The sequence below is a fragment of the Orcinus orca genome, chromosome 19 (genome assembly GCF_937001465.1).
Source record: "Orcinus orca chromosome 19, mOrcOrc1.1, whole genome shotgun sequence".
Classification (NCBI taxonomy): Eukaryota; Metazoa; Chordata; class Mammalia; order Artiodactyla; family Delphinidae; genus Orcinus; species Orcinus orca.
This window is the reverse complement of record NC_064577.1, coordinates 47074755-47098293: the sequence shown is the minus strand read 5'-3', so window position 1 is coordinate 47098293 and position 23539 is coordinate 47074755. Positions and strand designations below refer to the sequence as shown.

Genomic DNA, 23539 nt, shown 5'->3' with positions numbered 1-23539 from the left:
GCAGTGGTTAGGACTGCACGCTTCCACTGCAGGGGCACGCAGGTTTGGTCCCTGGTCGGGGAACTAAGATCCCATATGCCGCGCGGAGCAGTCAAAAATAATAGAATGGATAAACAACAAGGTCCGACTGTATAGCACAGGGAACTATATCCAATCTCCTGGGATAAACCATAATGGAAAAGAATATTAAAAATAATGTGTATATGTGTATAACTGAGTCACTTTGCTGTACAGCAGAAATTAACACAACGTTGTAAATCAACGATATTTCAAGTTAAAGAAAAAGATAATGAAACGCTCTTTAAAAAAAAAACAAAAAAAAAAACCAGGGACTTCCCTGCCGGTCCAGTGGTTAGGATTCCAGGCTTTCACTGCCAGCGACCCGGGTTCAATCCCTGGTCAGGGAACTAAGATGCCGCAAGACACGCAGAGTGGCCGAAAAAAAAGAGAGTCTTGGTTTGGGCTGGAGGGAGGCAGGTGCAGCCTGGGCATTCCAGCGTCACTGCCAGGAAGCAGGTGTAAACAAAGATAAACAAAGAGCACTGCTCACCACCCAGTTCTACAAGGATTAGGTCATAACCCACAGCAGTCGCTGGCTGACAGCACACTCTGAGAGGAAATTAAGACAACAGGATGACGCACTCTGTGCTTCGGACAAGCAGGCCCCTTTGTTAGCTAGATATTTATCTCAGGAAGAATTTTAATGAACCCAGATTCTCACATCTTCCCATACACAGAAAAGCACTAGAATCATTAACTTGAGATACCTTTTCTTTGTGACTAGCTGTAATCTTTTACAAAGATGTCTCCTTGACCATATGTATTCTCTAGCCAGAAATCATACATGTACCAGTTTCTCCCCCACCTCTTCAGAGCAGTTTTCTCAGAGCGGCTGAGAGGTTGTCTCCCAGGCTATAGTCCTCAGTAAGTCCCAGAATGAAACTTGAACTCACAACTCTTTTTTTAAATTTATTTTATGTATTTTTGGCTGCATTGGGTCTTTTTTTTAAGTTATTTTATTTTATTATTTTTTTAATTTTTTTTAAGATTTATTTATTTTTATTTTTGCTGCATTGGGTCTTTGTTGCTGTGTGCAGGCTTTCTCTAGTTGCAGCAAGCGGGGGCTGCTCTTCATTGCCGTCCTTGGGCTTCTCATTGTGGTAGCTTCTCTTGTTGCAGAGCATGGGCTGTAGGCACGCAGGCTTCAGTAGTTGTGGCACACGGGCTCAGTAGTTGTGGCTCACGGGCACTAGAGCACAGGCTCAGTAGTTGTGGCGCACGGGCTTAGTTGCTCCGTGGCATGTGGGATCTTCCCGGACCAGGGCTCGAACCCGTGTCCCCTGCATTGGCAGGCGGATTCTTAACCACTGCACCACCAGGGAAGCCCAAACTCACAACACTTGATACTGTGTGTTTATCTTGAAGTCGACACAGGGAGACCCAAAGAAGAAGGGCTGTGGAGAACATCCAGGCAGATGGGCCACAGCAGCCCTGGGGCAGGTCTCCATGTCCTCAAGTGTGACCCCAAACTATCGGAACACCACCAGACCCCCACTAACCCCAGGGAGGATGACTCAGCAGTACCTGGTGGGGACAGATCATCATATGGGCCCCCCAATGCCTGGAACACCCCAGAAAGGCTGAGGTTAAAGTGTCCCACCAGGCCAGCAAAAAGGCAGGCTAAAAATACACATCAGACTAGGTTATAGTGGTAAAGTTTTCTTTCCTATAAACCCGAGTCCGTGGTCTTAGAGTCCAGCTACAACTCTAGGTACTTCTGCATTATTTGAATCTGTTTTGATGATCTGAATCTCTTCTATGTTTGTGTTTTACTTGCATAATTTTCATTAACTTTTGTTACCCTGTGTCTCTGGCATGGAGACCCACAAGGAAGGAGTCCGCTGAGGGTGCTCCCACTGTGGCCTCCCTGCCACTTTGGTGTGACCACAGACTCCCTTGACCCTTCATCCTGAGGCTGAACCACAGTGGGACCTCTGGCCGCCTCCCCCCTGGGCTCAAAGAGCAGCCTGTGGCTCCTGGCCACAGGACTGGCAGGGTGCCTTCCCACCTGCTTTCCTACAGAACAGAGTCCCTGTCAGCACCACCGCCCCACCTTCCCCCCACCCCTGCCCCCAGCCCCGGGGGAGAGGGGGGAGGGGGAGGGCCCATTCCTCTCCAGCCAAGCTCCAGAAATCCCCCTCTGCCTAAGCAGCCCTGGCCTTGCTTAGTCTTGTGCTTACCTCTCACAACGGCAGGGGACCGTCCTCCCAATCCTGCCAGGGAGCCTGAAATGGAAATTCTGCGTCATGAAAGTGCCTCCTCTTCTGCTTTGCTAGCTGGAGTTCTCCCCGTCACTTCCTAAGAAGCATCTGTTTCCAAACCCATTTCCGACCCTGCTACCCTGTCACAGCCCAGCTTCAAGAAGCAAGAGGCGGGGCAGTAGGAAATGAAGAGGAAAATGACACTCAGTGGCCATCTTTTTATCTCAGGCACTTTACACATGTCACTTAATCCTAATATCTACCCTTCAGGGCGGGGATTAGCTGTAGGACATGTGAGAAAACTGTGGAGAATTCAGAGAGTTAAGCAACTTGCTCCAACTCACACAGCTAGTCAGTGACCAAGCCAAAATTCACATCTATGTCTGTCTGACTCCAAGGTTCCCAGATGGGACCAGTCAGTGCCTGACCCGCCGCCCCCGTGGTCTCTACGGGCCATCGTCATAGAATCCACCCTCCCAGCTCAGCGTCCAGGGGTACTAGCTGAGGAAGTTCTTATGCCTCCACTGCCCAGTCTGTTTCTCCATTTCCAAGGCCCCAACAGAGGAATCTTTTCGGTCCGGCTCATCCTTTTAATCCAGGCCACACAACAGCGGGCAGTCCCTCTACCACAAGCACCTGCAACTCTGCCCCAGAGCCCACCCCCAGCAAGATGGGAATGCTGGGGAATTCACCCTGAAGTAGCCCTCGATCAATGATAGACACGCAGTGGTGAGCAAATCACTCAGCTTCTCGCCCCTGGGGGAATACTCAGAGTGCCCAGAGGTCCCCAGAGGAACTGAGTCCAAGGTGCCCCATTACAATGGTAATCTGCTCAGTAAAGAACCCTGCAGGGCCATCCTTCTTTTTTATGCTTCATTTCTCTGTTTCCCTACTGGAAATTCTCGGGATCACCTCCCAGTGAAGTACTTGCACTCAAATCCTTATCTCGTGGTCTGCTTCCAGGGGAGCCCAACCTCAAAGGTGTGAGAGAAAGAAAAGTCAAGGATGACTCCTAGGTTGTTGGCCTGACCAGTAGAGCTTCATCATCTTAGCGTAAGTAGCTACATATCCTGAGCATTTGCCACGTGCATCTCGCTGGGCCTGTGACATAGAGTTTGCCGATTAACTATCCCAGCTGCAGTGTGCAGTGTACAGGATCGTCTCCATATTACCAGTAAGCAAACAGGCTCAGGAAAGTTCAAGCCTTTGCCCAGAGTCAGACAGCTAGTAAGTGGTGGAACTGGTTTTCAAGGATCTGGAGGTGAGAGAGGGAGTAAGTCCACCCTGCTTTGGCTGGGCTGCTCAGAACATGGGATCAAGACGACCCCTGTGTCCACTAGCCAGCCCCTCACTCCCAACAGGAAAGTTCTCCTTTCCTCACAGTAGAGATCTTGAATGGTGCTACCATTCACCTTTTCACTGATGGAGAAAGTGGAGGCAAGAGAGAAAGAAAAGAGAGAGAGAGAGAAAGACCAAAAGTACGGAGGGTGGGAGAGAACAGACAAGATAATGACAGCTATTTTGCAGTGAGTACTTACAACACGTGTGCTAAGCCCTGTTCAATTCTTTACGTCATCTCATCTTGCCAAAAGCCTTGAGGAAAGAATTGTCTAAAATTATCCCCCATTTAACAGAAGCGGGGGTGGGGGTGGGGAGGACAACCTCAACACAACAGTGAAGAGACGATCCAGCCCACCTGACATCCCGGTGGCCTGGGTCCAGCCCCACCTCCCTGTGACTCAGCTGCTGTTTTCCATTTCTTTTCTTTCTTTCTATTTTTTAACAAAACAGTTCCACATCCTACTTTCTGAGCATTTCCTGCCTGGTCCTGGGGGTGGCAGGAGCGGGGAGTTTAGGGAATTAAGCCTCTGAAAGAGGACTGAAGCTACATGTCAAAGGACAGCCACATGACATAAAAACCCTCGTGCTTTCAGCAGGACCAGCAGGGCTTTGGAGAGAGAAATGCCGGTGGTCTGAGCATCTGCAGCGCTGAGGAAGGAGAGCAGCCTATGTGTCTGCAACACGGGAGGGTGGTTTTGTGGCTGAAGTGTTGTGTGCAACTGTGACAGCGGGGGTGATTCTTAACCATGCATCATGTGGCAGTGTTAAAAACGTACACCACTTAGATATACCCCCAAAAGGGTTGTTCTCTTTACTTTCAGTAACTGGTCTCACACTGGAAGATCCATTCCCACCAATGATGGAAGAAGATGGGAAACCCTCTCCAAGATGGCCTCAGGATGCAGGGGGCACTTAAGCAGCCTCGAGGCCCTGGCTGGGGGTGAGGGACATGGCTCTCATCCTGCTGGCTCTCGTTAATGCCGCTTTGAGGTGTGGCTCCTCTCACCTTGCTCTGAACCCTCCCAGCTGCCACACTGCTGCAGCCGGGGGACTCATGGTCTGCTCACTTGGTGTGGCCAGGGCCCCTGGTCCCTCACTTGCTGCCTCTGCCCCACCATGTTCTCATTGACCTGAGTCTCAGCACATCCTCCCTCCTTTTTAAGCCACCCACTTGGCAGCCTCTGCTCTGGGGTCATCCGGAGCCTCACCAAAATATCCCCAAACTCGTTCCATCCTGCATCTCAGAGACTGCGGGCAGTCAGGAGTCTCAGCCCATCCACATCCCCCAGGAGAACTAAAGGCTGGTGCTGGATCCTGGCACGTCTCCTCCAGTTCCCAGCTTCTACTGAATTCTCTCTTTCTTCACATGCTGCTTCACCCACCATGGGTCAGGGCCCCCATTCCCCCAAAACAACCTTGGTGTGAGTTACTGGGTGTTAACAGATGTTTACTGGAAATTTGGGCATAAGATAGGTTCTGAATGTAGCACAGAATGATTCGGGTGAGAACTTGAAATTGGATATTAACCATAAAAATCCCTGCCTTAGAAATCCACTGGCCTTTCCCTGCCAGAAGGAATTAACCTCTCCCTGGCCTGACTTTCTTACCAACACCTGGGACCCCTGCCCATCTGCCCTCTTCTCCCTCACAACCCCACACCAACTCTCACACTGACCATTAAAGACTCCCAATCCTAGTTCTTTCTTTTGCAGAACAATTAGCCCTCTCTAGGCAATATAGGTAGGGGTGGGATAAGGTAGGGGGTCTCCCCCTTTATTATCGAACATGTCCATTATGCACTTTTTCCCCTAAGCCCAAGAGTAACTCCCCCCCTAAGATTTTTGCCCTCACTTTAGATCAGTCAGCTCAACTTTAACCAGCTCTACTAAAACAACATTTTTGTACTGCCTCATACATTTCTTTGAATCCTCACAGTGAAAAGTAGGCAATGTTATTATCCCCATTTCACAGACAAGGAAACCGAGGCTCAGCAAAGTTAAAGATACAGCCACTGAGTGAACCAACAGCCAGGCAAGAACTCAAACCCAGGTCTGCCTTACTCTAAACGCCGTGCTCTCCACCACTGCCCATCCTGGGAGGAGCTATGTTTCTGCAGCTGGGAGGAGAACCCCATTTTCAGAACAATTCCCACGCAGCAGGAAAGGCCAGTATGCTGCAGGGTCATCTGTGGAGCCAGGAGATAAGAACCCCTGACGCTGGGGGAGGCTGCTCCCCTACAGTCCCGACCACCCATCTTCACGGAGCACCTTCCAGAACTTCCTGAGTCAGCCTCTCCCCTGGCCAGAGAGTCACCACTGTGAACACCAGGGCAAGTCCCATCCTGCAAACAGTCACCTTGGGGCCGACCATACCGTCTCTAGACCTCAGAGCTACAGAGAGGAAGCTGCAAACTCGAGGCTCTCCCAGACCATCTAATCAGCGTGGACCCCTGGTGGGCAGGCACCATGCCTCTTTCACCTCTACTGGGGAAAGGGACCAAGCCCAGGAGGCCCTCATTTCCAACCAAGACTGTTTCTTCCCTGCCTCATGAAAAAGGGCCCCAGCAGGAGGCCCTGACTTCCCGACAATGTGCACAGCTGTGACCATTCACTGAGTGCCTGCTGTGTGCCAGGCATTGTACACAATGACCTCCTCTCGTCTTTCCAGTCCCAGGGCTCAGTAGTATTGGGTTGGCCAAAAAGTTTGTTCGAATTTTTCCATAACATCTTACGGAAAAACCCGAACGAACATTTTGGCCAACACAATAGTTGGCCCATTTTACAGATAAGCAAACCATCTAGCAAGATCATGGCAGTTTCTTGAGTTTTTGCAGTTTCAGCAGCAGAAGCCGAAATTTGAACCAAAGCTTGTGCAACTCTGAAGCCTGTGATGTTTCCACTTCAACACCCTCTGTCGGAGGAGATAGATAGTGATCTGCCCCTCCTTCCCTGGGTCCAACCATCAGTCTTTTAGGGGAAGGCACATAAGGCCGTGTTTTTGGTGTCAAAGTGTGGTTCTAAAAGGCCAGTCACCTGATGGGACGAGGGGTGGGGTGAGAGGCGGCAGCAAGGATGAGCCACTGAGTGAGTCGTCCCGCCTAAGAGAACCCCACTGAGAGGACCTGGGTCTCTCACTGGACTAAGGGATAAAAGAGGTTCTGAGACTAAGAAACGCCAAGGGAATTCCTCCTGGACACCTGGGCACATCCTGCAGGTGACTCTTCATAAATAAACCAAACACGCACATGATACAAATTCTGAAGATGCAAAATAGTATCCCTCTGGGGGAGGAGGGATAAATTGGGACTTTGGGACAGACATATACACACTACTATATTTAAAATAGAAAATCAACAAGGACCTACTGATAGCACAGGGAACTCAGCTCAATATTCTGTAATAACCTAAATAGGAAAAGAATTTGAAAAAGAATAGATACATGTGTATGTATAACGGAATCACTTTGCTGTACACCTGAAACTAACACAATATTGTTAAACAGCTATATTCCAATATAAAATAAAAATTTTCAAAAAAGAAAAAAAATCAAGCAAGCTAATGGGATCTGGGTGAAGGATTCATGTAAAAAATATATATATAAAAAAAAATATATATATATATATATTTTTTTTTTTTAACCAGAAACTGAAAATATATACTAATTTTGAATAGTTATATTGGTTAGAATGATATATATCAATTTTTCAAAATATATTTTTTGTCCTAAGTAAACTGACATTTTAAATGTCTAAAAGCTTTAAAGAAATAGTATCCCTCCTATCCCTCCCTGTTCCCAGGCCTCCCTCCTGTTCCCCTTCCTAATAGGAAGGGAAGGTAATTGTTACCAGTTTCTTACAAGCCTCCAAAAGAGAATCTATACATGTGAGTCCTTTTTTTTTTTTCCACACATGTAGCACACTACATAGACTATTCTGTTTCTCTCTCTCTTTTTTTTTTTAATATTTATTTACTTGGCTGCGCCGGGTCTTAGCTGCAGCACGCGAGACCTTCATTGTGGCGTGCAGGATCTTTTAGTTGTGGCATGCAAAGTCTTAGTTGCAGCATGTGGAATCTAGTTCCCTGACCAGGGATTGAACCCGGGCCCCCTGCATTGGGAGCATGGAGTCTTAGCCACTGGACCACCAGGGAAGTCCCTATTCTGTTTCTTACTTCTTGTATCTTAGAGATCATTCCATATCTGCACGTAGGGAGCTACATCATTCTTTTTAGTAGCTGCCTGACATTCCATTGCATGGAAGTGCCAAATTAGTTAATCAGTCCCTTACGGAGAGACAGTCTCCAGCCTTCATTATTACAAACCATGAATATCTTGGATATATTAGGTCGTGCCTGTGTGCATATGTATGTAAGATAAATTCCTAGAGGTAGAATTGCTAGTGCTTATTAAATACAATATATGCTTTAAAAATTCAAATGGATTTTGCCAAACTGCCCTCCATAGAGGTTGCAGCAACGTGTCGCCCACCAACAATGAAAGGCAGCACAGGGAGTGCTTTCTATATGAGGAAAGACCTTCAGCTGGCAGAGACAAGATGGGGGCAGACAGGCAGGCCTGTGCCTAGCCAGACATTCGTCCTAGGACAAGTGACAAAGATGAGCCAGCACCACCAACAGGCTGCTCCCTGCAAGCAAACCACCCATGTCACAGATGAGAAAACAGGCCCTGAGAGTTGCCATGCCTCACCCAGAAACCAGGACCTGATCCCACACATACACACTCACCCAGCTGCTGTTTCCAGCCTACTTGGAGCCCACAGATTCCTGACCATCCACAGCTCTGAGGTGGGTAGCAGTGATTACCCTGGACATTTATCCACCAGCCTAAAGAACAAAAAATCTCAACAGACCCTCTCCATGGTTACTGCTGGGCAGTGGGCATTGAGGGCAGGAAAGAAGTAACACATGAGCCATGGGTGTTCTCATCAGCCACTCTGGAAACACAAGTAAGCATGGCGAAAACAGTTCTCTATCCTTGTACTTGGAAAGTACCTTCACATCCACTAACTCATTCCACCTCCACAGCAGTTCTCTGAGTTACACAGGGCAGGGATTCTTATATTCATTTTCCCTGTTTTATAGATTTAAAAAATGAAGTACGGGGCTTCCCTGGTGGCACAGTGGTTGAGAGTCCGCCTGTCGATGCAGGGGACACGGGTTCGTGCCCCGGTCCGGGAAGATCCTACATGCTGCGGAGCGGCTGGGCCCGTGAGCCATGGCCGCTGAGTCTGCGCTCCGCAACGGGAAAGGCCACAGCAGTGAGAGGCCCGCGGTTCGCAAAAAAAAAGAAAAAAATGAAGTACGACTTGCCCATTGCTAGAGAGGAACAGAGACCAGAGGCAGACGTAGGGTTTCTGGTGCCTAATCCTGGCCACATCCTGTTGTGCACCTATGTAAGCAATCTCCTGTGATATATGTCCACAAAAACCCCCCTTATCTGCCCACATCCAGGATGAGTCACCCTGTCCCTAGAAATGTTGTTTGGGACCCTCAATGCATGGCTATACGAGAATTCCTTTCTCTGGGTCCTCATCTTTGTTTCAGCTCTGTAGATACATCCTTTGTGAGGAGACCCTTGGGATGGGTGGATTTGTACTGTACCTAAGTGTCTGGTGTGGCCTATGCAACATGATGGGTGCTCAATAAACATGTGTTTCCTGGTTGGCTGAGGGGCTGGATAGATGAATGGATGGATGGATGGATGGGTGGGTGGGTGGAGTATTGGTTTAATTTATTTATTTATTTTGTACTTTTTTTAAATTTTCTTACACAGCATCCATTCCCCCTTCCAAATATTGCCTTGACATCCTTTTGTAGAATTACTTCTCCCCCAGGATATACAGTCTCGGTGGTACTGCAAATCAGGTGCTCTATCCTCTCCCAGCCAAGAAGCAAGCAAATGACACCAGCTTGGCTGGCTATCCTCCCTCCCTAGGACTCTGAATCCTTAATAGATTGAGATGTGGATAGGAAAAGTGGCTGGAGTACATTTATTTCAATAGTGGTGGCCTGATGAGACTGTCAAGCAGTAGCTGCTGCCCAAACACCCGGATAGTTTCTCACCTGTCCTTGTTCCAAGTCAGGCTCTCCAATGCTCTATGCATTCTAATAGCTACTCAGAATTACCCCCAGTACATTACCCTCCTGCTTAAGTTAGCCAGAGTTGTTTTCTGCACTTATAAGCAAAGAATCTTAAATGACACAGATGTAGAGATGAAGGTACGGGTGGATGGGTGGAGGAATGGAAGGAGTGAAGGAGTGAGTGAAGTGAAAGGGCCGAGCAGCGAGCATGTGGACGAATGCAGTACTGCCCATGGAAGGACTTCATGAGCCAAGTGGTAAGGTGAGTCCCAAGCCTTGGAAAGACGGGAGGTAAGAAGGGGTAATAATGATAACCCCTCAGCCTTACCTGCAGGAGGAGTGATATGAACCAATTTTAGGGGCAATAAGACACCTATCCCCAGCTCTCCTCCAGGACACTACAGATCCTCTAGTTTTGTATCTTTTAACGGAGAATGGCCTCAGAAATAATCCTGTCAAACCTCCATTTCCTAGATGAGGAAACTGAGGGCCACAAAAGGCAAGAGGTTTGCCAAAATCTCACAACTAGGTTTGGCGCTGAACTGGGACTAGAGCTCAGGTCTCCTAATTCCCTGTCCCTTGCTCTTGTCACTGCCCAAAGCTTCCTCTGTTAGGAATGACTAAGGTGCAGACTTTCCAAATCCCATTTTGAGGAAATTCCCCAAGGGGGCTTCCTCTCCTAGGCTGAAGGTCCTAAAAAACGCAAATGGCTCAGGAGGTGCTAAGGTCCATCCTGTTGTGGCCTGAATGATCTGCGGTGGGGGGATGCACAGGGGGGCAAGGCGAGAGACTGCAGACCCCCAGCCCCGGGAATGGACGTAACAGCCAAGAATCCAGGGGGCTTCTCGGGACCAGCTCAAAACAGGGGCAGGATCCAGATCACAGCCACAGGAATCCTGTAAGATCCTGAAACGTGTGTCACTTCCTTTGTAAGCCTGTCTGTGAAACTCTTTGAAAAAGGGTCTGTGTGCTGACCTGCAGGGACAGCCAGGAAGGGGGAAGAGGGGACCACGTCTCACCCCATGACCAGGCTCAGAGAGAGAGAAATCCAGAGAAGGGCAGAGCACAGGGCCTGAGTCTCTGAAGCCTGCTGCACAGAGGGCAGGAGAGCTCAAGGCAGGCCTGAGTCATCATTGTTTTCTATGTGTTTTCTTCCTAATCAGTGAAATAATGCCTAAAATATCTAGCACAGCGCCTAATAGCTAGTGGAAAGTCACCGTCAACACCCCTTGCCTGCCCTCATGCCTCCTGACACTGAGCTGAGATGAACACCTCTCCTGGGCGGAGGGGGGAACATTGAGGGAAGAAATGCTAGAGCCTGGACATTTGGGGAGAGAAAGAGAAGGCATCAACTTCTGAGTATGTACTTGTGCCAGGAATGGTGCCGAGCAGTCCACTGGTTGCCTCATTTCATACTCTGCGGTGTCCCAGGAGCTAGGATTCTCTGCCCTATTTCTAGAAAGGAAGCCAAAGTGTAGACTAGCTAATAACATGACCAAAGACACACAGAGAGTAAGTGATGTGTCTGATCTCAGCCCCAAGTTTGTCCCCCTTAACCGGCCTTTCTCCTGGAGGCTGGGGACAGCAGAAGGGAGGGGCTGCCGTCCTCTGAATGTATGCACAGAGAAAGGGGAAGCCACCGACAAACATGCAGAGGAAAACAAAAACAAAAAACAGACTCCGAAGTGTGAGGAAGAGGCCCTGAAATCGTCTGCCCACCTTACCCACCACCCCCCGCCCCCAGCAGTTTTGGAAGAATTGATGCTTCTGCCTGGGCCTCGCTCCCACAGCTGCCCCCCCCACCCCCGCCAGGGTGTGTTGCAGTGGGCTCCTCCAGTCCCCCGAAGCAAGTGAGCACATCAGCAAACACACCGCCTGTGGTCTCCAGCTGCAGAAAACAAGTGGGGCGTACACAGCCCCTGAACTGTGTGGTGAAGGTGCGAAAGGCCGGGGGGGAGCCAAGCTGCAGCCCTCCAGCCTGACTGTGTTTGAAGAGGAGAACGGTCGTCACAGTTGGTACCCTGACACAGTGAAATGTAGCAGGGGATGGGGAAGGGAAGGGAGGCACAGAATAGAATGACATAGGATGAACCAACCAGAGCTGGACCAAAAGGCAAGGGCAGGCTGTAGCAGGAAAAGTCTTGAAGAGGGGTTCAAATCCTGTTCCCACCTGGGCAGATCCCCTGAGCCTGCTGGGAGGCCTCCCCTTGCACCTTCACCCTGCCGCCCCCTACAGACCTCCGCCAGCACTAACGGAGCACCTACCCCAAGCAGGGCCCTGTAGGCACAAGGAAGCGGGAGAGGGCCGCTCACTGGCTCAGGTGGGACACGTGTTAACAAGGGCAGAGGAGGGACACAACCAGAGAGCAAATCTCCAATTTGTGAATGGAGAAAATTAAGGCTCATCAGGAGGAAATGACTTTGCCTCAGGCTTCTCCTGGGGCCCAGACTGGGATTCCTAGAGGATGGAGGGAATTTCCCTGCTTTGGACATTTTTTTTTTAAAGCAGCCAAAAAAGCCAGAGTGGCTCCCCACACAGTCGTGGGGGGAACTCCAGGTCAGAGCAAAGCTTCAGAATCCAGATCCGATGAGGTTTCGCTTTCTCTGTCTGCTTTTGGTTTTCCTAACATCACAGCGGGAGGCTGAGCAAGCAGCCAGCTTTGCTTACGAAATGAAATGAAAGAGGAAAAAGGAAGACTGGGCCAGGAGGGCAGGGGAGGAGCTGCAGTAGGCTGGGGCGGAGTGTGCGTCTGGCTTCAGTGCGGGATGTGCTAGGAAAAGAGGTGCAGGTCGGAGGAAGGGTGATGAGAACCAGCCCTCTGAACTCCAGAGGCCCATCAGTGAGCCTGCTGGGTCTATGAACCTCTTCTATGCAAAAATTACATGTGTGAGGGTTTAGGTAGGTCTCCACATGTTTGTGGAAAGTGTTCACAGCTTTCATCAGGTTCTTAAAGGGCTCCATTCCCCAGAACAGGTTAGAATCAATCTCTCACTCGACAGATGAAGAAACTTAGTCCCAGAGAAAGTAAGCAACTTGCTCCAAGCCAGAATTAATAATACAGCTGGATTTTGAACCCAGGAGTCAGACGCTAGAGAGCCCATGAACTTAATCAAGATGCTGTAAGAAGTTATCAAGACTAAAGCAGCATTAATTTAGCATCTATCATGTCCAAGACATCTGTTGGAATGCAGGGGGAGAATACAAAAAACAAATAGAAAAAAAGCATAGGACATTGTTACTGTGTTCAGGGAGTTAAGACAAGACCAGTGAAAAGCTGACTCACAGTAAAGGAGTATGTTTTCCCTTGTTCTGGGTGAGCTCTCCCCTCCCCCCACACACAAACAGACACTCCAGAGGGCAGGTCTTTGGCTCACATGGTGTCCTCAGCACCTAGAGGGCTGCCTGGGTCACAGCAATTCTCAGTGACAATTTGCGGAGGCAGCAAGGAAGGATGGAGCGGTGTAGGCCAACCACACTGGCGGGATAGGGAGGACAGAGACAGCTTCGTGACGTTTGCACCTCACCTGACGGTCTCCTAAGCACATCCACTGTCATCACTTCCCTTGATCCTCTCGACCGCCAGTGTGGTGAGTCAGACGGGCAGGCGTTCCTGGTTTTCGGGAACACAGAATGCCAGGTAAATCATAATGACAGTTGCCATTCATTGGACACCCACCCTGTACCAGGTACTGTACTGTTTACACAGGTGCTCTGATTTCCTCATGGAATCAGTATTTTAGAGCCAGAGAATATACTGATTCTGTGAGTCTGAACTCTGATTTTGCACAGGAGAAAGTGAGTGGCAGAAATGGAATTACAGTCAGGTTCTTCTCTCTCCTCTGCACACCCATAATCCCCTGGAACCACCAAAAGGGAAGAAAAATACTCCTGATGTACCCACTGCCTATTCCTGCTTAGCAACCCTGTCATCCTACCCACTCCCTATTCCCACTACCATTTATACACAGACATGCACACACACTTACACACAGCAGAATCGTTCACTGGGATTTAAAGATGGGGATGAGGTTGGTCGTCTGTGGTTCCCTCAGCTCTGTCCTCAGCTCGTGTCCCAACTCAGCGTATTTGATATCCAGAAAAGTACTTTCCTTTCTTCCTTAAAGAAGGAAACTGAGATCAAGGAAAGGCAACAGAAATAGAGCTCACAGGGAAAAACAGCCTTAGCAAACGTTTCGGGATTTCTCTAGATACAATGCAGTGTGGTAGGAAGCTAGGAACCAAGACAGACTTGGGTTCCATGTTGAATTCTTATCACTTTAGGAAATGTGACCTTAAGCAAGTCATTTAACCTCTCTAAGCCTCAACTGACCCACCTGCTTAAAAATAGTCTTCGTAATAGGGTTCACGAATCCACATCAACTGGGGTCTGGGGTGGGGGGGTGGGGCTGTCTAGATTGCCAAAAAACCTACAGTATAGAATATCCTTAAAGGGACTGCCATTTTCTTACTCAATAATAACACGATAATAGTAGCTAATGTTATTAAGTACTTAACAGTGTCAGGCATTGTACTTAAGAGCTTTCCAAGCGTGAGCACATTTATGGCAACTTAATTGTCTCAACAGCTGTGGGAGGGGCCACTGTTATTATCGCTGATTTATAGATGAGGAAACTGAGACCAGAGAGATGAAGTAACTTGTAGGAGGCCACCTGGCTTGTAAATGAAACACCAAAGCCCCTGCTCTTAACCACTAGGCAGCACAGCCTCCCACATGTTTGCTGACTAAGAGGATTACATGAAGGGAACAATTCAAACAGGCAGATCATTTTTGTGTAGATGGCTGGATGTTTCTTAAGTGCTTACAATTTATTTCTTTAAATGAGATGGGCCATGGTTTCCAAAACTGTGCTTCTATTGGTAATTGTTTAACGAGTCAGGAGGGAATGAGAGGATTCTTATGACAAGTTGAGAACAGCACCTGGCACCTAGAGAGGATGAAGAACAGCTTAACTGCCTGAATGATGTGGGTCAGTGGAAAGAGCTTGAGCCTGGTCATCAGAAGCACTTGGGTTCATAAATTGGTACAGTCACTAGGGAGAACAGTATGGAAGTTCCTTAAAAAACTGAAAATAGAGTTACCATACGATCCAGCAATCTCACTCCTGGGCATGTATCCAGAAAAGACAAAAACTCTAATTTGAAGAGATACACGCACCCTGTTGTTCATAACAGCACTATTTACAATAGCCAAGACATGGAAGTAACCTAAGTGTCCATCGACAGATGAATGGATAAAGATGTGGTATATATGCAATGGAATATTACTCAGACATAAGAAAGAATGAAATATTGTCATTTTGCAGCAATATGGATGGACCTAAAGATTATCATACTAAGTGAAGTAAGTCAGACATCATAGATTATCATACTAAGTCAGAGAAAGATAAATACTATATGGTATCAATTATATGTGGAATCTAAAAAATGATACAAATGAACTTATTGACAAAACAGAAACAGACTGACAGACATAGAAAACAAATTTATGGTTACCAAAGGGAAAGGGCAGAGGGAGGGATAAATTAGGAGTTTGGGATTAACAGATACACACTACTATATATGAAATAGATAAACAACAAGGAACTACTGTATAGCACAGGGAACTATATTCAGTAGCTTGTAATAACCTACAATGGAAAAGAATCTGAAAAAGAACATGTATATATATAGATATATATGTATCTATACATATACATATATCTGAATCACTTTGCTGTATACCTAAAACTAACACAATTTGTAAGTCAACTATGGTTCAATTTCTTTTTTTAAGTCAATCTGAAAAAAAAAAATACTTGGGTTCAAATCCCATTTATTGCTGTGTGACCTCGAGGACCTTAGTGACCTCTTCTGAGGCACGGTTTCCACTTCTATAAAGGGAGAATAATAACCATCCTGCGTCAAAGTCTTCGGGTGGAAGAAATGAGACAAGTTCTCCCCATTCTGGGTGATTCAGTCACCCTCAGCCACCAAGTTACATATGTGACGATAGCTAGCAAAAAACATCCTTGGTGTAAGATTACATTTTTTTTAAATTACGCTTTTTTATATGCGTTTGCCTTTGTTACTGTCAATAGACACTTTTAGATAATTCAGAAGTCAACTTCAGCCCAACCCAGGCCAAACTGTCACTAATTCTGAATTATCCAAATAGGAATTGATGAAGATTGACTGTATCCAATTCTTTGGAATGGAGGAAGGACCTTGGCTCTAATCCAGACCACCACTTCATTCAGTTTCAAGGATGTCCCAACCATGAACCTTTTCATGGTGAGCAGTACTTAGTGGATCGAGCACTGCAGCGAGAGCCAGGGCACCTGGGCTCTGATCTCGTCATACTGCCCTTCCTCCTGTCCCCAGGGAAGCAGCTTCCTGACCTCTCGGAGGACCCCCACCCTGGCACATGAAGCTGAAGATGCCAGCAGAGGAAGAGATTTTTCCACCACCACTGCCTGTGCTGGTTCTTCTCAAGGGCAAAGAGGGAAGTGATGAGCTCACTATGGACTGGAGGGCAGTGAAGAGAGGAGCGAGGGAGAGAGAGAGACTCAAATTTCCGGAGGCTATTTCAGTTTTCTTTTCTGTTTTGTGCAATTTCACTTATGATATCAGCCAGTGTGTGGCTGCTCTTTTGGAAACTCCCCTAGTGAGGGCGCCCCCTCTGCTGGCCGGGCTCCCTATAAAGGGCCAGCCTGAGCTGCAGAGAATCCCTGCAGAGGATCCTGAGACAGCAGGTGGATCTCCCACAGCCTCTGCTCACAGCTACCATGAAGGTCTCCGCCGCCGCCCTCGCTGTCATCCTCACCATGGCTGCCCTCTGCGCTCCTGCATCTGCCTCCCCATGTAAGTCCAGGTCCTGACCACCACACCCCCCGGGGTCCAACCCTTAGACTGGCCCAGATCTCGCCCTCTTTTCAACTGTAGCATTTATACGATCTGAACCCTATGACTTACATTCCCCTGTACTGCTTTACCCAGATGTCCAGTTGTCCCTGATAGATCTCAAAGCCACTTCATGGCAGGGACCCTCTGAACAACTTGTATGTGTCATCAAGGTCTACACCCCAAGCCCTACAGGAGCTCGCAGAGTGTGGACTGATGCTGGGGATACTAGCAGGCAGGGGCAGCTCGAGCTGACCTCCAAACATGACTAACTCATGTCTAGCAGCAGCAGGGTTTCTAAGAAGCTTCTAAGCACTTAAGTAAAACTCTCCTGGGACAGTCATATTCCCTCCATTTCACAGATGGAAAAAAATGGGACTTGATAAAGGATAACAAAATCTAATTAAATGCCCACTCTGGGTCAAGCATTGTGCTGATTGCTTTGCAAATATCACCTTATTTAATGCTCACATCTACTCTTTGAGTAGCTGTCCTCGACTTATAGAACCCCGGAGAGGTAAAGTAACTTGTCCAAGTTCACGCAACTAGGAAGTAAGGAAAGCAGTGTTCAAACCCAGCTCTGTTTGGCTCTGAAACACTACTACTCTGCTGGAAAATGGCAACTGACACTTCCCGGGGCCATCCTGAATTAACTGACCAACAAAAAGTCCTCCTTCTCTGTTCAGAGCCCTTCTCAGTATGCCTCAGCCAGAGGGTCCCAGGATAAAATATGCATCTTCAGGCCTCTCTTAGGGGTCCTAGCTCAGTCATGAAGTCTGAGTTTTGGAAGCCTCCCCGCAACCCACCCTAGGTCTCAAAGAAACCAAGTTCTGAACCCACTGAGGATCCTAGGAGAGCAAGAATAAGGGCAGAAGACCTAAGACAAGCCCGGACGAAACACAGGATGCCATCAGAGCCAAAGGCATGGGGTCGTGGTATAGAGGGAAGGCTCAAGGATTAGGTGAGGGAATCCCCACTCTGGCACTGTGTGTCCATGGCCAAGTGACTTTACCTCTCTGAGCCTCAGTTTCAGCCAAAGGAGGATAATAGTCTGTTCAAGGTAAATCATATAGGGACTTCCCCAATGGTCCGGTGGCTAAGACTCCACGCTCCCAATGCCGGGGGCCCGGGTTTGATCCCTGGTCGCAACTAAGATTTCGCATGAGGCAACGAAGATCCCACGTGCTGCAACTAAGACCCGGCGCAGCCAAATAAATAAATAAATATTTTAAAAACAAAAAGCTTTTAAAAAGATAATTCATATAAAGCATCCAGCACAATACCCAGTGTGCACTGGCAATGAATCCAGGAGTCTTCTTTCTTCCCTCTCCCAGATGCCTCGGACACCACACCCTGCTGCTTTGCCTACCTCTCCCGCCCGCTGCCCCGCGCCCACCTCCGGGAATATTTCTACACCAGCAGCAAGTGCTCCATGGCAGCAGTCGTGTGAGTCTCAGCCCTGTGGAACCCTCCAGGGGGTGAGGGAGGGACACCTTTTGCCCCAGAGCCAGTCCCCCGGCCATGAGCCCTCAGAGATGGTGCCCCATCCACTCCCACCCATCCTCCGGCTGCTCAAACAGCCATGGTTCCTCCCTCTCTAGCTTCTGGTCCCCCAGCTGTTGTGGAAAAAGGCTAGACAAGGTGTTCCTGAAGGATCCTCCCCATTCTGATGGGCTAGGTTAGGTCTCTGATCTTTACGGATGTGACTGTTTCTTGAACCTGGTCTGCCATGCCCCTGGGTGGAGAAGATCGACTCAGTCATCTCTTTCCAGTTAAGAACCCCGCAGTCCCTCATATCCGACACCCAATCAAATCCACCTGCAACTTCAAAAGGAGCTAAAGTGGAGAGGTCAGAGGTCAAGGCCCTAGTTACAGTCAAGCGTGTTAAAAAAAATGTTATTGATGAAGAAATAATGAAATGAGATTCTCCTTTAAATATGTAAGCTACCATATTTAGAAAAATAATAATCCTTGCTACCTAGGAAGTGCCTACTGTGTGTCAAATGTCTTACATGCATTATCTCTACATTTTATCATAACATCCCTGACAGGTATGCATAATTTTCTCCACGTTTCAGATAATGAAAGTGAGACCCAGAGAGGTTTGGTGACTTGCCCAAGGTTGTACAGTAAGTGAGGGAGGGATGGAGCCTGTTTCTGGAGCCTCCTCTTTCTACTCTAGCAAGGTCATTAGTGATAGTGGCTTAAGAAGTTTAAGATGACAGAGACTTAAAGAATGAAAATGGGGCAATCACGAAGTTTTCCATATAACGATGAAGTTTTTTAATCCAAAAATTTCTGTGACACTGGCAAAGTTACAGGTATTCAGATTTGGCCTTTGGTCCTGATGAATCTTTTGAAGTATAGCAATAATATTCAGCACTACTGGGACTTCCCTGGCGGTCCAGTGGTTAAGACTCTGAGTGCGGGTTCCATCCCTGGTCGGGGAACTAAGATCCTACATGTCACGTGGCACAGCCAAAAGAAATGTAGCACTACTAATTTTATCTCTGAAAACAAGTATTTTTCAAAAGGAAAAAAAATCCTTCTTTGAGCACCTATTATGGGCAGGCAGCGTGGAGTAAACCACCATGCCTGCCCTTCTGGGGCTCACAGTCTAAGACCGATGTAGCAATGACCAGGGCACCCTGCATAAGATGTTACAAAAGGAAAGAGGGAACACACCGCGATTCAGGGCTTAGCTAAGAGAAGGGATTTAGGCAAAGTTTGCTGCAAAAAGTGCTGTTTGACCTGGGATTGTACTGAGGGACAGGGTGTATGAGGCAGAGGGGATGTCGCCAAGACTCTCCTCTGGTTTTTGTAGAGTCTCCGTATAGGAAAGCACTGAGGGCCTTGAGTGTCAGCACAATGAAGCAAAAGTGTGAAATGAGCTGGAACGGGGAAAGTCTAGATAAGAGAGGTCCAGTGGAGAGGCTGCTGTTGTCCACATGAGTGGTACTGAGGCTGAACAGGACCTGAAGCGAAGGAGAGACGGGGTGAAGAAGCTTCTGAGGCGGAATCAGCAAGCCCTGGCAGGGGCTGTGAGGTCGGTAGCAAGGAAGAGAGAGGGGTTGAGTGTGATGCTGAGGTTTCAACCCAGACCTGGAGAAGGGTGAAGGTGGAGCCCCCTGAAGTCCTGAGGAAGAGCTGTTTAAAAAGGAAAGGACCAAGGTGCCAGCACAACAACTCTATGGAAAGTCCAGCAGGGAATGTACGATGAAGGGTTTGTAGCCGAGGAAAGGGTGCTGGGGCCGGAGATGTGACTTTTTTTTTATAGGAGGAAGGGGTCTCCCGATGTCACAGTGGCAGGAATACAGCAGTCTTGGCTGTTCCGGCTAGTCTGTCTTGATTAAAATCCCAGCTCTGCCAGTTAGTAGCTGCATGAGCTTGGGCCCGTCACTTAACCTCTCTGAGCCTCAATTTCTTCATCGGCAAAGTGCAGTAAAATAGAGGTATTTCCCTCACTGGGTCAAAGTGAGGATAATAAAAAGAAAGATAAAATTAGAATATTTCCTGGCACACAGTTAGGTGCCTGATAAGTTGTTAACTTATATCATCATCCTTCTCCCCCTCTAAATGTATTATTATATACATAGAAGTGACAAGTGAAACTTGAGGAGTGAATGCAAAACATTCAGTCACTAACTCATTCAATAAAAATCCATTAAGCACCTACGGTGTGCCAGACCCAGGGCCAGAGACTTGAGGAAGCGCACAGGAGAGAAGGGCAGCCACGTTGAGCACACCTGCTCTCAAGGGGCAGGGGAAGGCGGAGGGAAGTCAGGCCAGGAGAGGCTCCCCACAGAGCGGGCAGGGAGAGAAGGCTTGGCAACGGGGGCTGCTAGCCAGTATCACATTCAGCAGGGAGCAGCAGCAGAAAGCCTGGGCAACCCTCCCCCCAGATGTCGGTTTCCTGGCCTTTCGACTTCCTGGCCTCAGGCCAAGGGGGCTGAGGAAAGAGGACAGTGAGTCTGCAGGATCTCCTGTATGACACCTGGCTTGCCGAGGGCAGGGTCTGCATCGGAAGCTCCCTCACCACCCCAAACAAGAAGACAAATACTAGGAGGCACCAGAGCCCAGTACACCCCTTCTGCTCCCTTTCTCTTCTCTGCACGCCAGGCAGGGGAGAAAGAGAGGTGGTCAGGTGGCTCTGAGTGAGGCTCAGAGAAGGGGAAGCAGCTTCCCTGAGAAAAAACGCTCTCCATGATAGAGCACGAAAAGGGGCCAAGAAATTCTCATTCTCATCAGATAACCTAAGCCTTCACTTTGTCTGGAAACATCTCAAAAAGGTGCAGGAAAGCATCCTGAAGGAGAAGCCAAAATGAGAATGGTCCACATAGGCAGGGCTAGCTCCACAGTAACACGTTAATGGGTAGCACTGCTGGCCAGGCCCAGGGTGTCCCTCAGAGAGAACCAGTCTCCCAGCAAACAGGTAAGGCAGGCAGCTGGACGTAGCCCATGATCCCCGGCCTGTGAGCCTTCCAACTTACACCATCAACACCTGTAGAGATAAGGCCTCCCGCCCTCACCGGCCTCCACATTCTGGCCAGTTAACTGGTAGAAGTGCTTTGACATCTGCCAGTATCGCAGGGTCCTCAACCTCTCCGAGCCACGGTGTCCAGTACCGGGACCTTTGGGCTCATGTTGCTGTGATCCACCCTAAGGCAGAGGTCCCGCAGCACCCCAATAACAACACACGCATGGTATTTTTCAAAACTAATTTATATATACTATCTCATCTGAGCTTCACAACAATTGTGCTAACTAGGAATTATTTCTGTCCACATTTTAGAGGTAAACGTATACACTCAGAGGCGCTAAGTGATTTGCCCAAGGTGATCTAACTAGTAAGTGGTGAAATCAAGACTCAAGTTCATGTCCTTCTTCTGTTCACCCAGGCACACACAGATGGGTTCCTCTGTCGAGTGTCTATGTGTGCCAGGCACTATGTTATCTAAGGCCAGATCACACATTTGTTTCACCACCTCATCTCCCACTTACTCAGCCATGACTCAGTTCCTGGAAGACACCTCTTTTTCTCTGCATCTTCAGCACCCAGCACAGGGTCTGAAACAGGAAGTGCTGAGAAGTGGTTGACCAGCTCAAGCCTGGGCTCCTAGGGCCCCGTATCTCCTTAGATCTCCAGGCTGCATGTGTTTTTGCGGCTTGGGGGGCGGGAGGTTAAAATGCACACAGGACTGCTTCTGGCTTGGAGCCCTTTGACCCAACAGAAGAGAAAATGTTCTTTCCTTGAACGCCACCAATACAATCATATGGAGCTCCAAAACTAACCCACCCAGTATCATTTCCCCCCTGCCTCAATCCACCTCATCTCCAAAACTGGCGCTCCCAGCACTGACCAGGTCTCACCCTCTTCTCTTCCACAGTTTTATCACCAGAAAGAATCGCCAGGTGTGCGCCAACCCAGAGAAGAAATGGGTGAAGGAGTACATCAACGCTTTAGAGTTGAGCTAGGATAAAGGACGCCTTGAACCTGAACTTGTGCAAACTTTGCTTCTTGCTCTTGTCCTAACCAGCTTGGGAGGTTTCCCCCCAGTGCCCTCCTCCCACCCGCTCCTTGGAGGGCACAGATTCCACCACCCGCAGCAGCTGCTGTAAAAGCCTCCCAGGGCTCCTGGGGCTCTGCCTTGTGCACAGGAGGTCTCTAGGCTCCGAGCTTCAGAGCCCTCGCCCGGCCACCGCTCTGCAGCACCTCTGGAGGAGAAGGAGGGAGGGAGACTGGGCTCCTACTGTCATGCCCCATGACCAAAGCGCCCATCTCAGCCCCTCACTGGGAAGGGGTGACTGGCAAATGTAAGAAATCAGAGTTTCATTAAAATTCTCAACGCAATTACAAAGCAGGCTCCTGGTTTGACTTCCTGTCGGGAACCCCCCTTCCTCGTGAGCGTTAAGCACTGGATCCAGGGCTGGTCACATCTGGTGTCCATCCTGGATTTGGGGGTTGTGGCCCTATGCAGTGAGCAGGCCCCGGGGGCACAGGCTCTCTGAAAAGGGGCCTGGGCAGGACAGAGCAGGTAAAGGGACCAGAAGCTCATCCACTCTGAAGGGAGACAACAGTCACTACCTCCCAGCCCCGAGGCCCCGAGAGTTTCTCTCACTTCCCGCCACACACCTCCCTGCTTCCTCAGACCATGGTCGGCCCTTCTGCCTACTCTGCTGGCTTCCACCCTAGCCCACCCTACCCCTTACCGGCAGTGGGTTTCTTTGACACACCACTCGTGCCCCTGGAATGGGATTTCATGGCACTCCCAAAACACCTCAGTTCTTTCAAATAAAGAGAAGGAGGGATTTTGTTGTTTTCTACCACGGCACCAGCATTTTTCAGGTGGGAGTATTCCAACTTTCCCATCGATGTGTTCCTTCCCGTGAACCTGTCTTGGCAAATATATCCACATAATTAGAGCTGGCGTTAACTGCGCTATCACTCTGTGCCAGGCATTGTCAGCTCCCTACATCCACCATCCTTCATCTTCATAACCCTTTGGGGCAGGGAGTATTATTAACCCTGTTTACAGTGGGGGAAAACCCTTGGCAAGAGATGGAAATAACTTGCCCAAAGCCCCAAAGCAAAACAAAAACAAACAAACAAACCAAAAAAACAGGGGAGGTGGGGTGGAAGGTGGTACAATTAACATTTAGACGCACCAGGTCCAAAGTCCAATGCCAAAGCTGCTGCTTTTTTTTTCCATCTTTAATCTGCAAAATTTCAAACATAGTGAAATTTGCAAGAATACACCCATATACCCTTCATCTAGATTCAAATATTAACATTTAACCACATTTGCTTTATCTACGTGCATGTATGTGTGTGTGTATATACACACACACGTATATTATACAGATGGTTGGTATGTACATTTTTTTCTGAAATGAAAGTTGCAGATGTGATATCACTTCCCTCCAACAGTTTTAGTGTG

General features: G+C 48.5%; 1 protein-coding gene and 1 long non-coding RNA gene across 5 annotated transcripts in view; one reads left to right on the top strand and one right to left on the bottom strand.

Moving 5' to 3' along the window:
* Positions 1-22459, top strand: part of LOC101273776 (C-C motif chemokine 5) — an 85271-nt gene extending 62812 nt beyond the window's left edge. The window contains exons 2-4 of one of the 3 annotated variants that reach the window (XM_049702285.1): positions 16451-16562; positions 17936-18047; positions 21989-22459. In XM_049702285.1, coding sequence (XP_049558242.1) covers positions 16487-16562; positions 17936-18047; positions 21989-22076 — 276 coding nt within the window. In that variant the 5' untranslated portion in view covers positions 16451-16486 and the 3' untranslated portion in view covers positions 22077-22459. Of the gene's footprint in view, positions 1-15990; positions 16563-17935; positions 18048-21988 lie in introns of those variants that run through there. The other 2 variants (XM_004271702.4, XM_033431535.2) reach the window with 2 other exon arrangements.
* LOC117202088 (uncharacterized) overlaps positions 1-23539 on the bottom strand; it is a 51021-nt gene that overhangs the window by 13738 nt on the left and 13744 nt on the right. For both annotated transcript variants that reach the window (XR_007473575.1, XR_004484265.2), the window contains exons 4-6: positions 13688-13814; positions 13226-13311; positions 2241-2285 (exon numbers count right to left, since the gene is read on the bottom strand). This is a non-coding gene — a long non-coding RNA (uncharacterized LOC117202088). The remainder of the gene's footprint in view (positions 1-2240; positions 2286-13225; positions 13312-13687; positions 13815-23539) is intronic.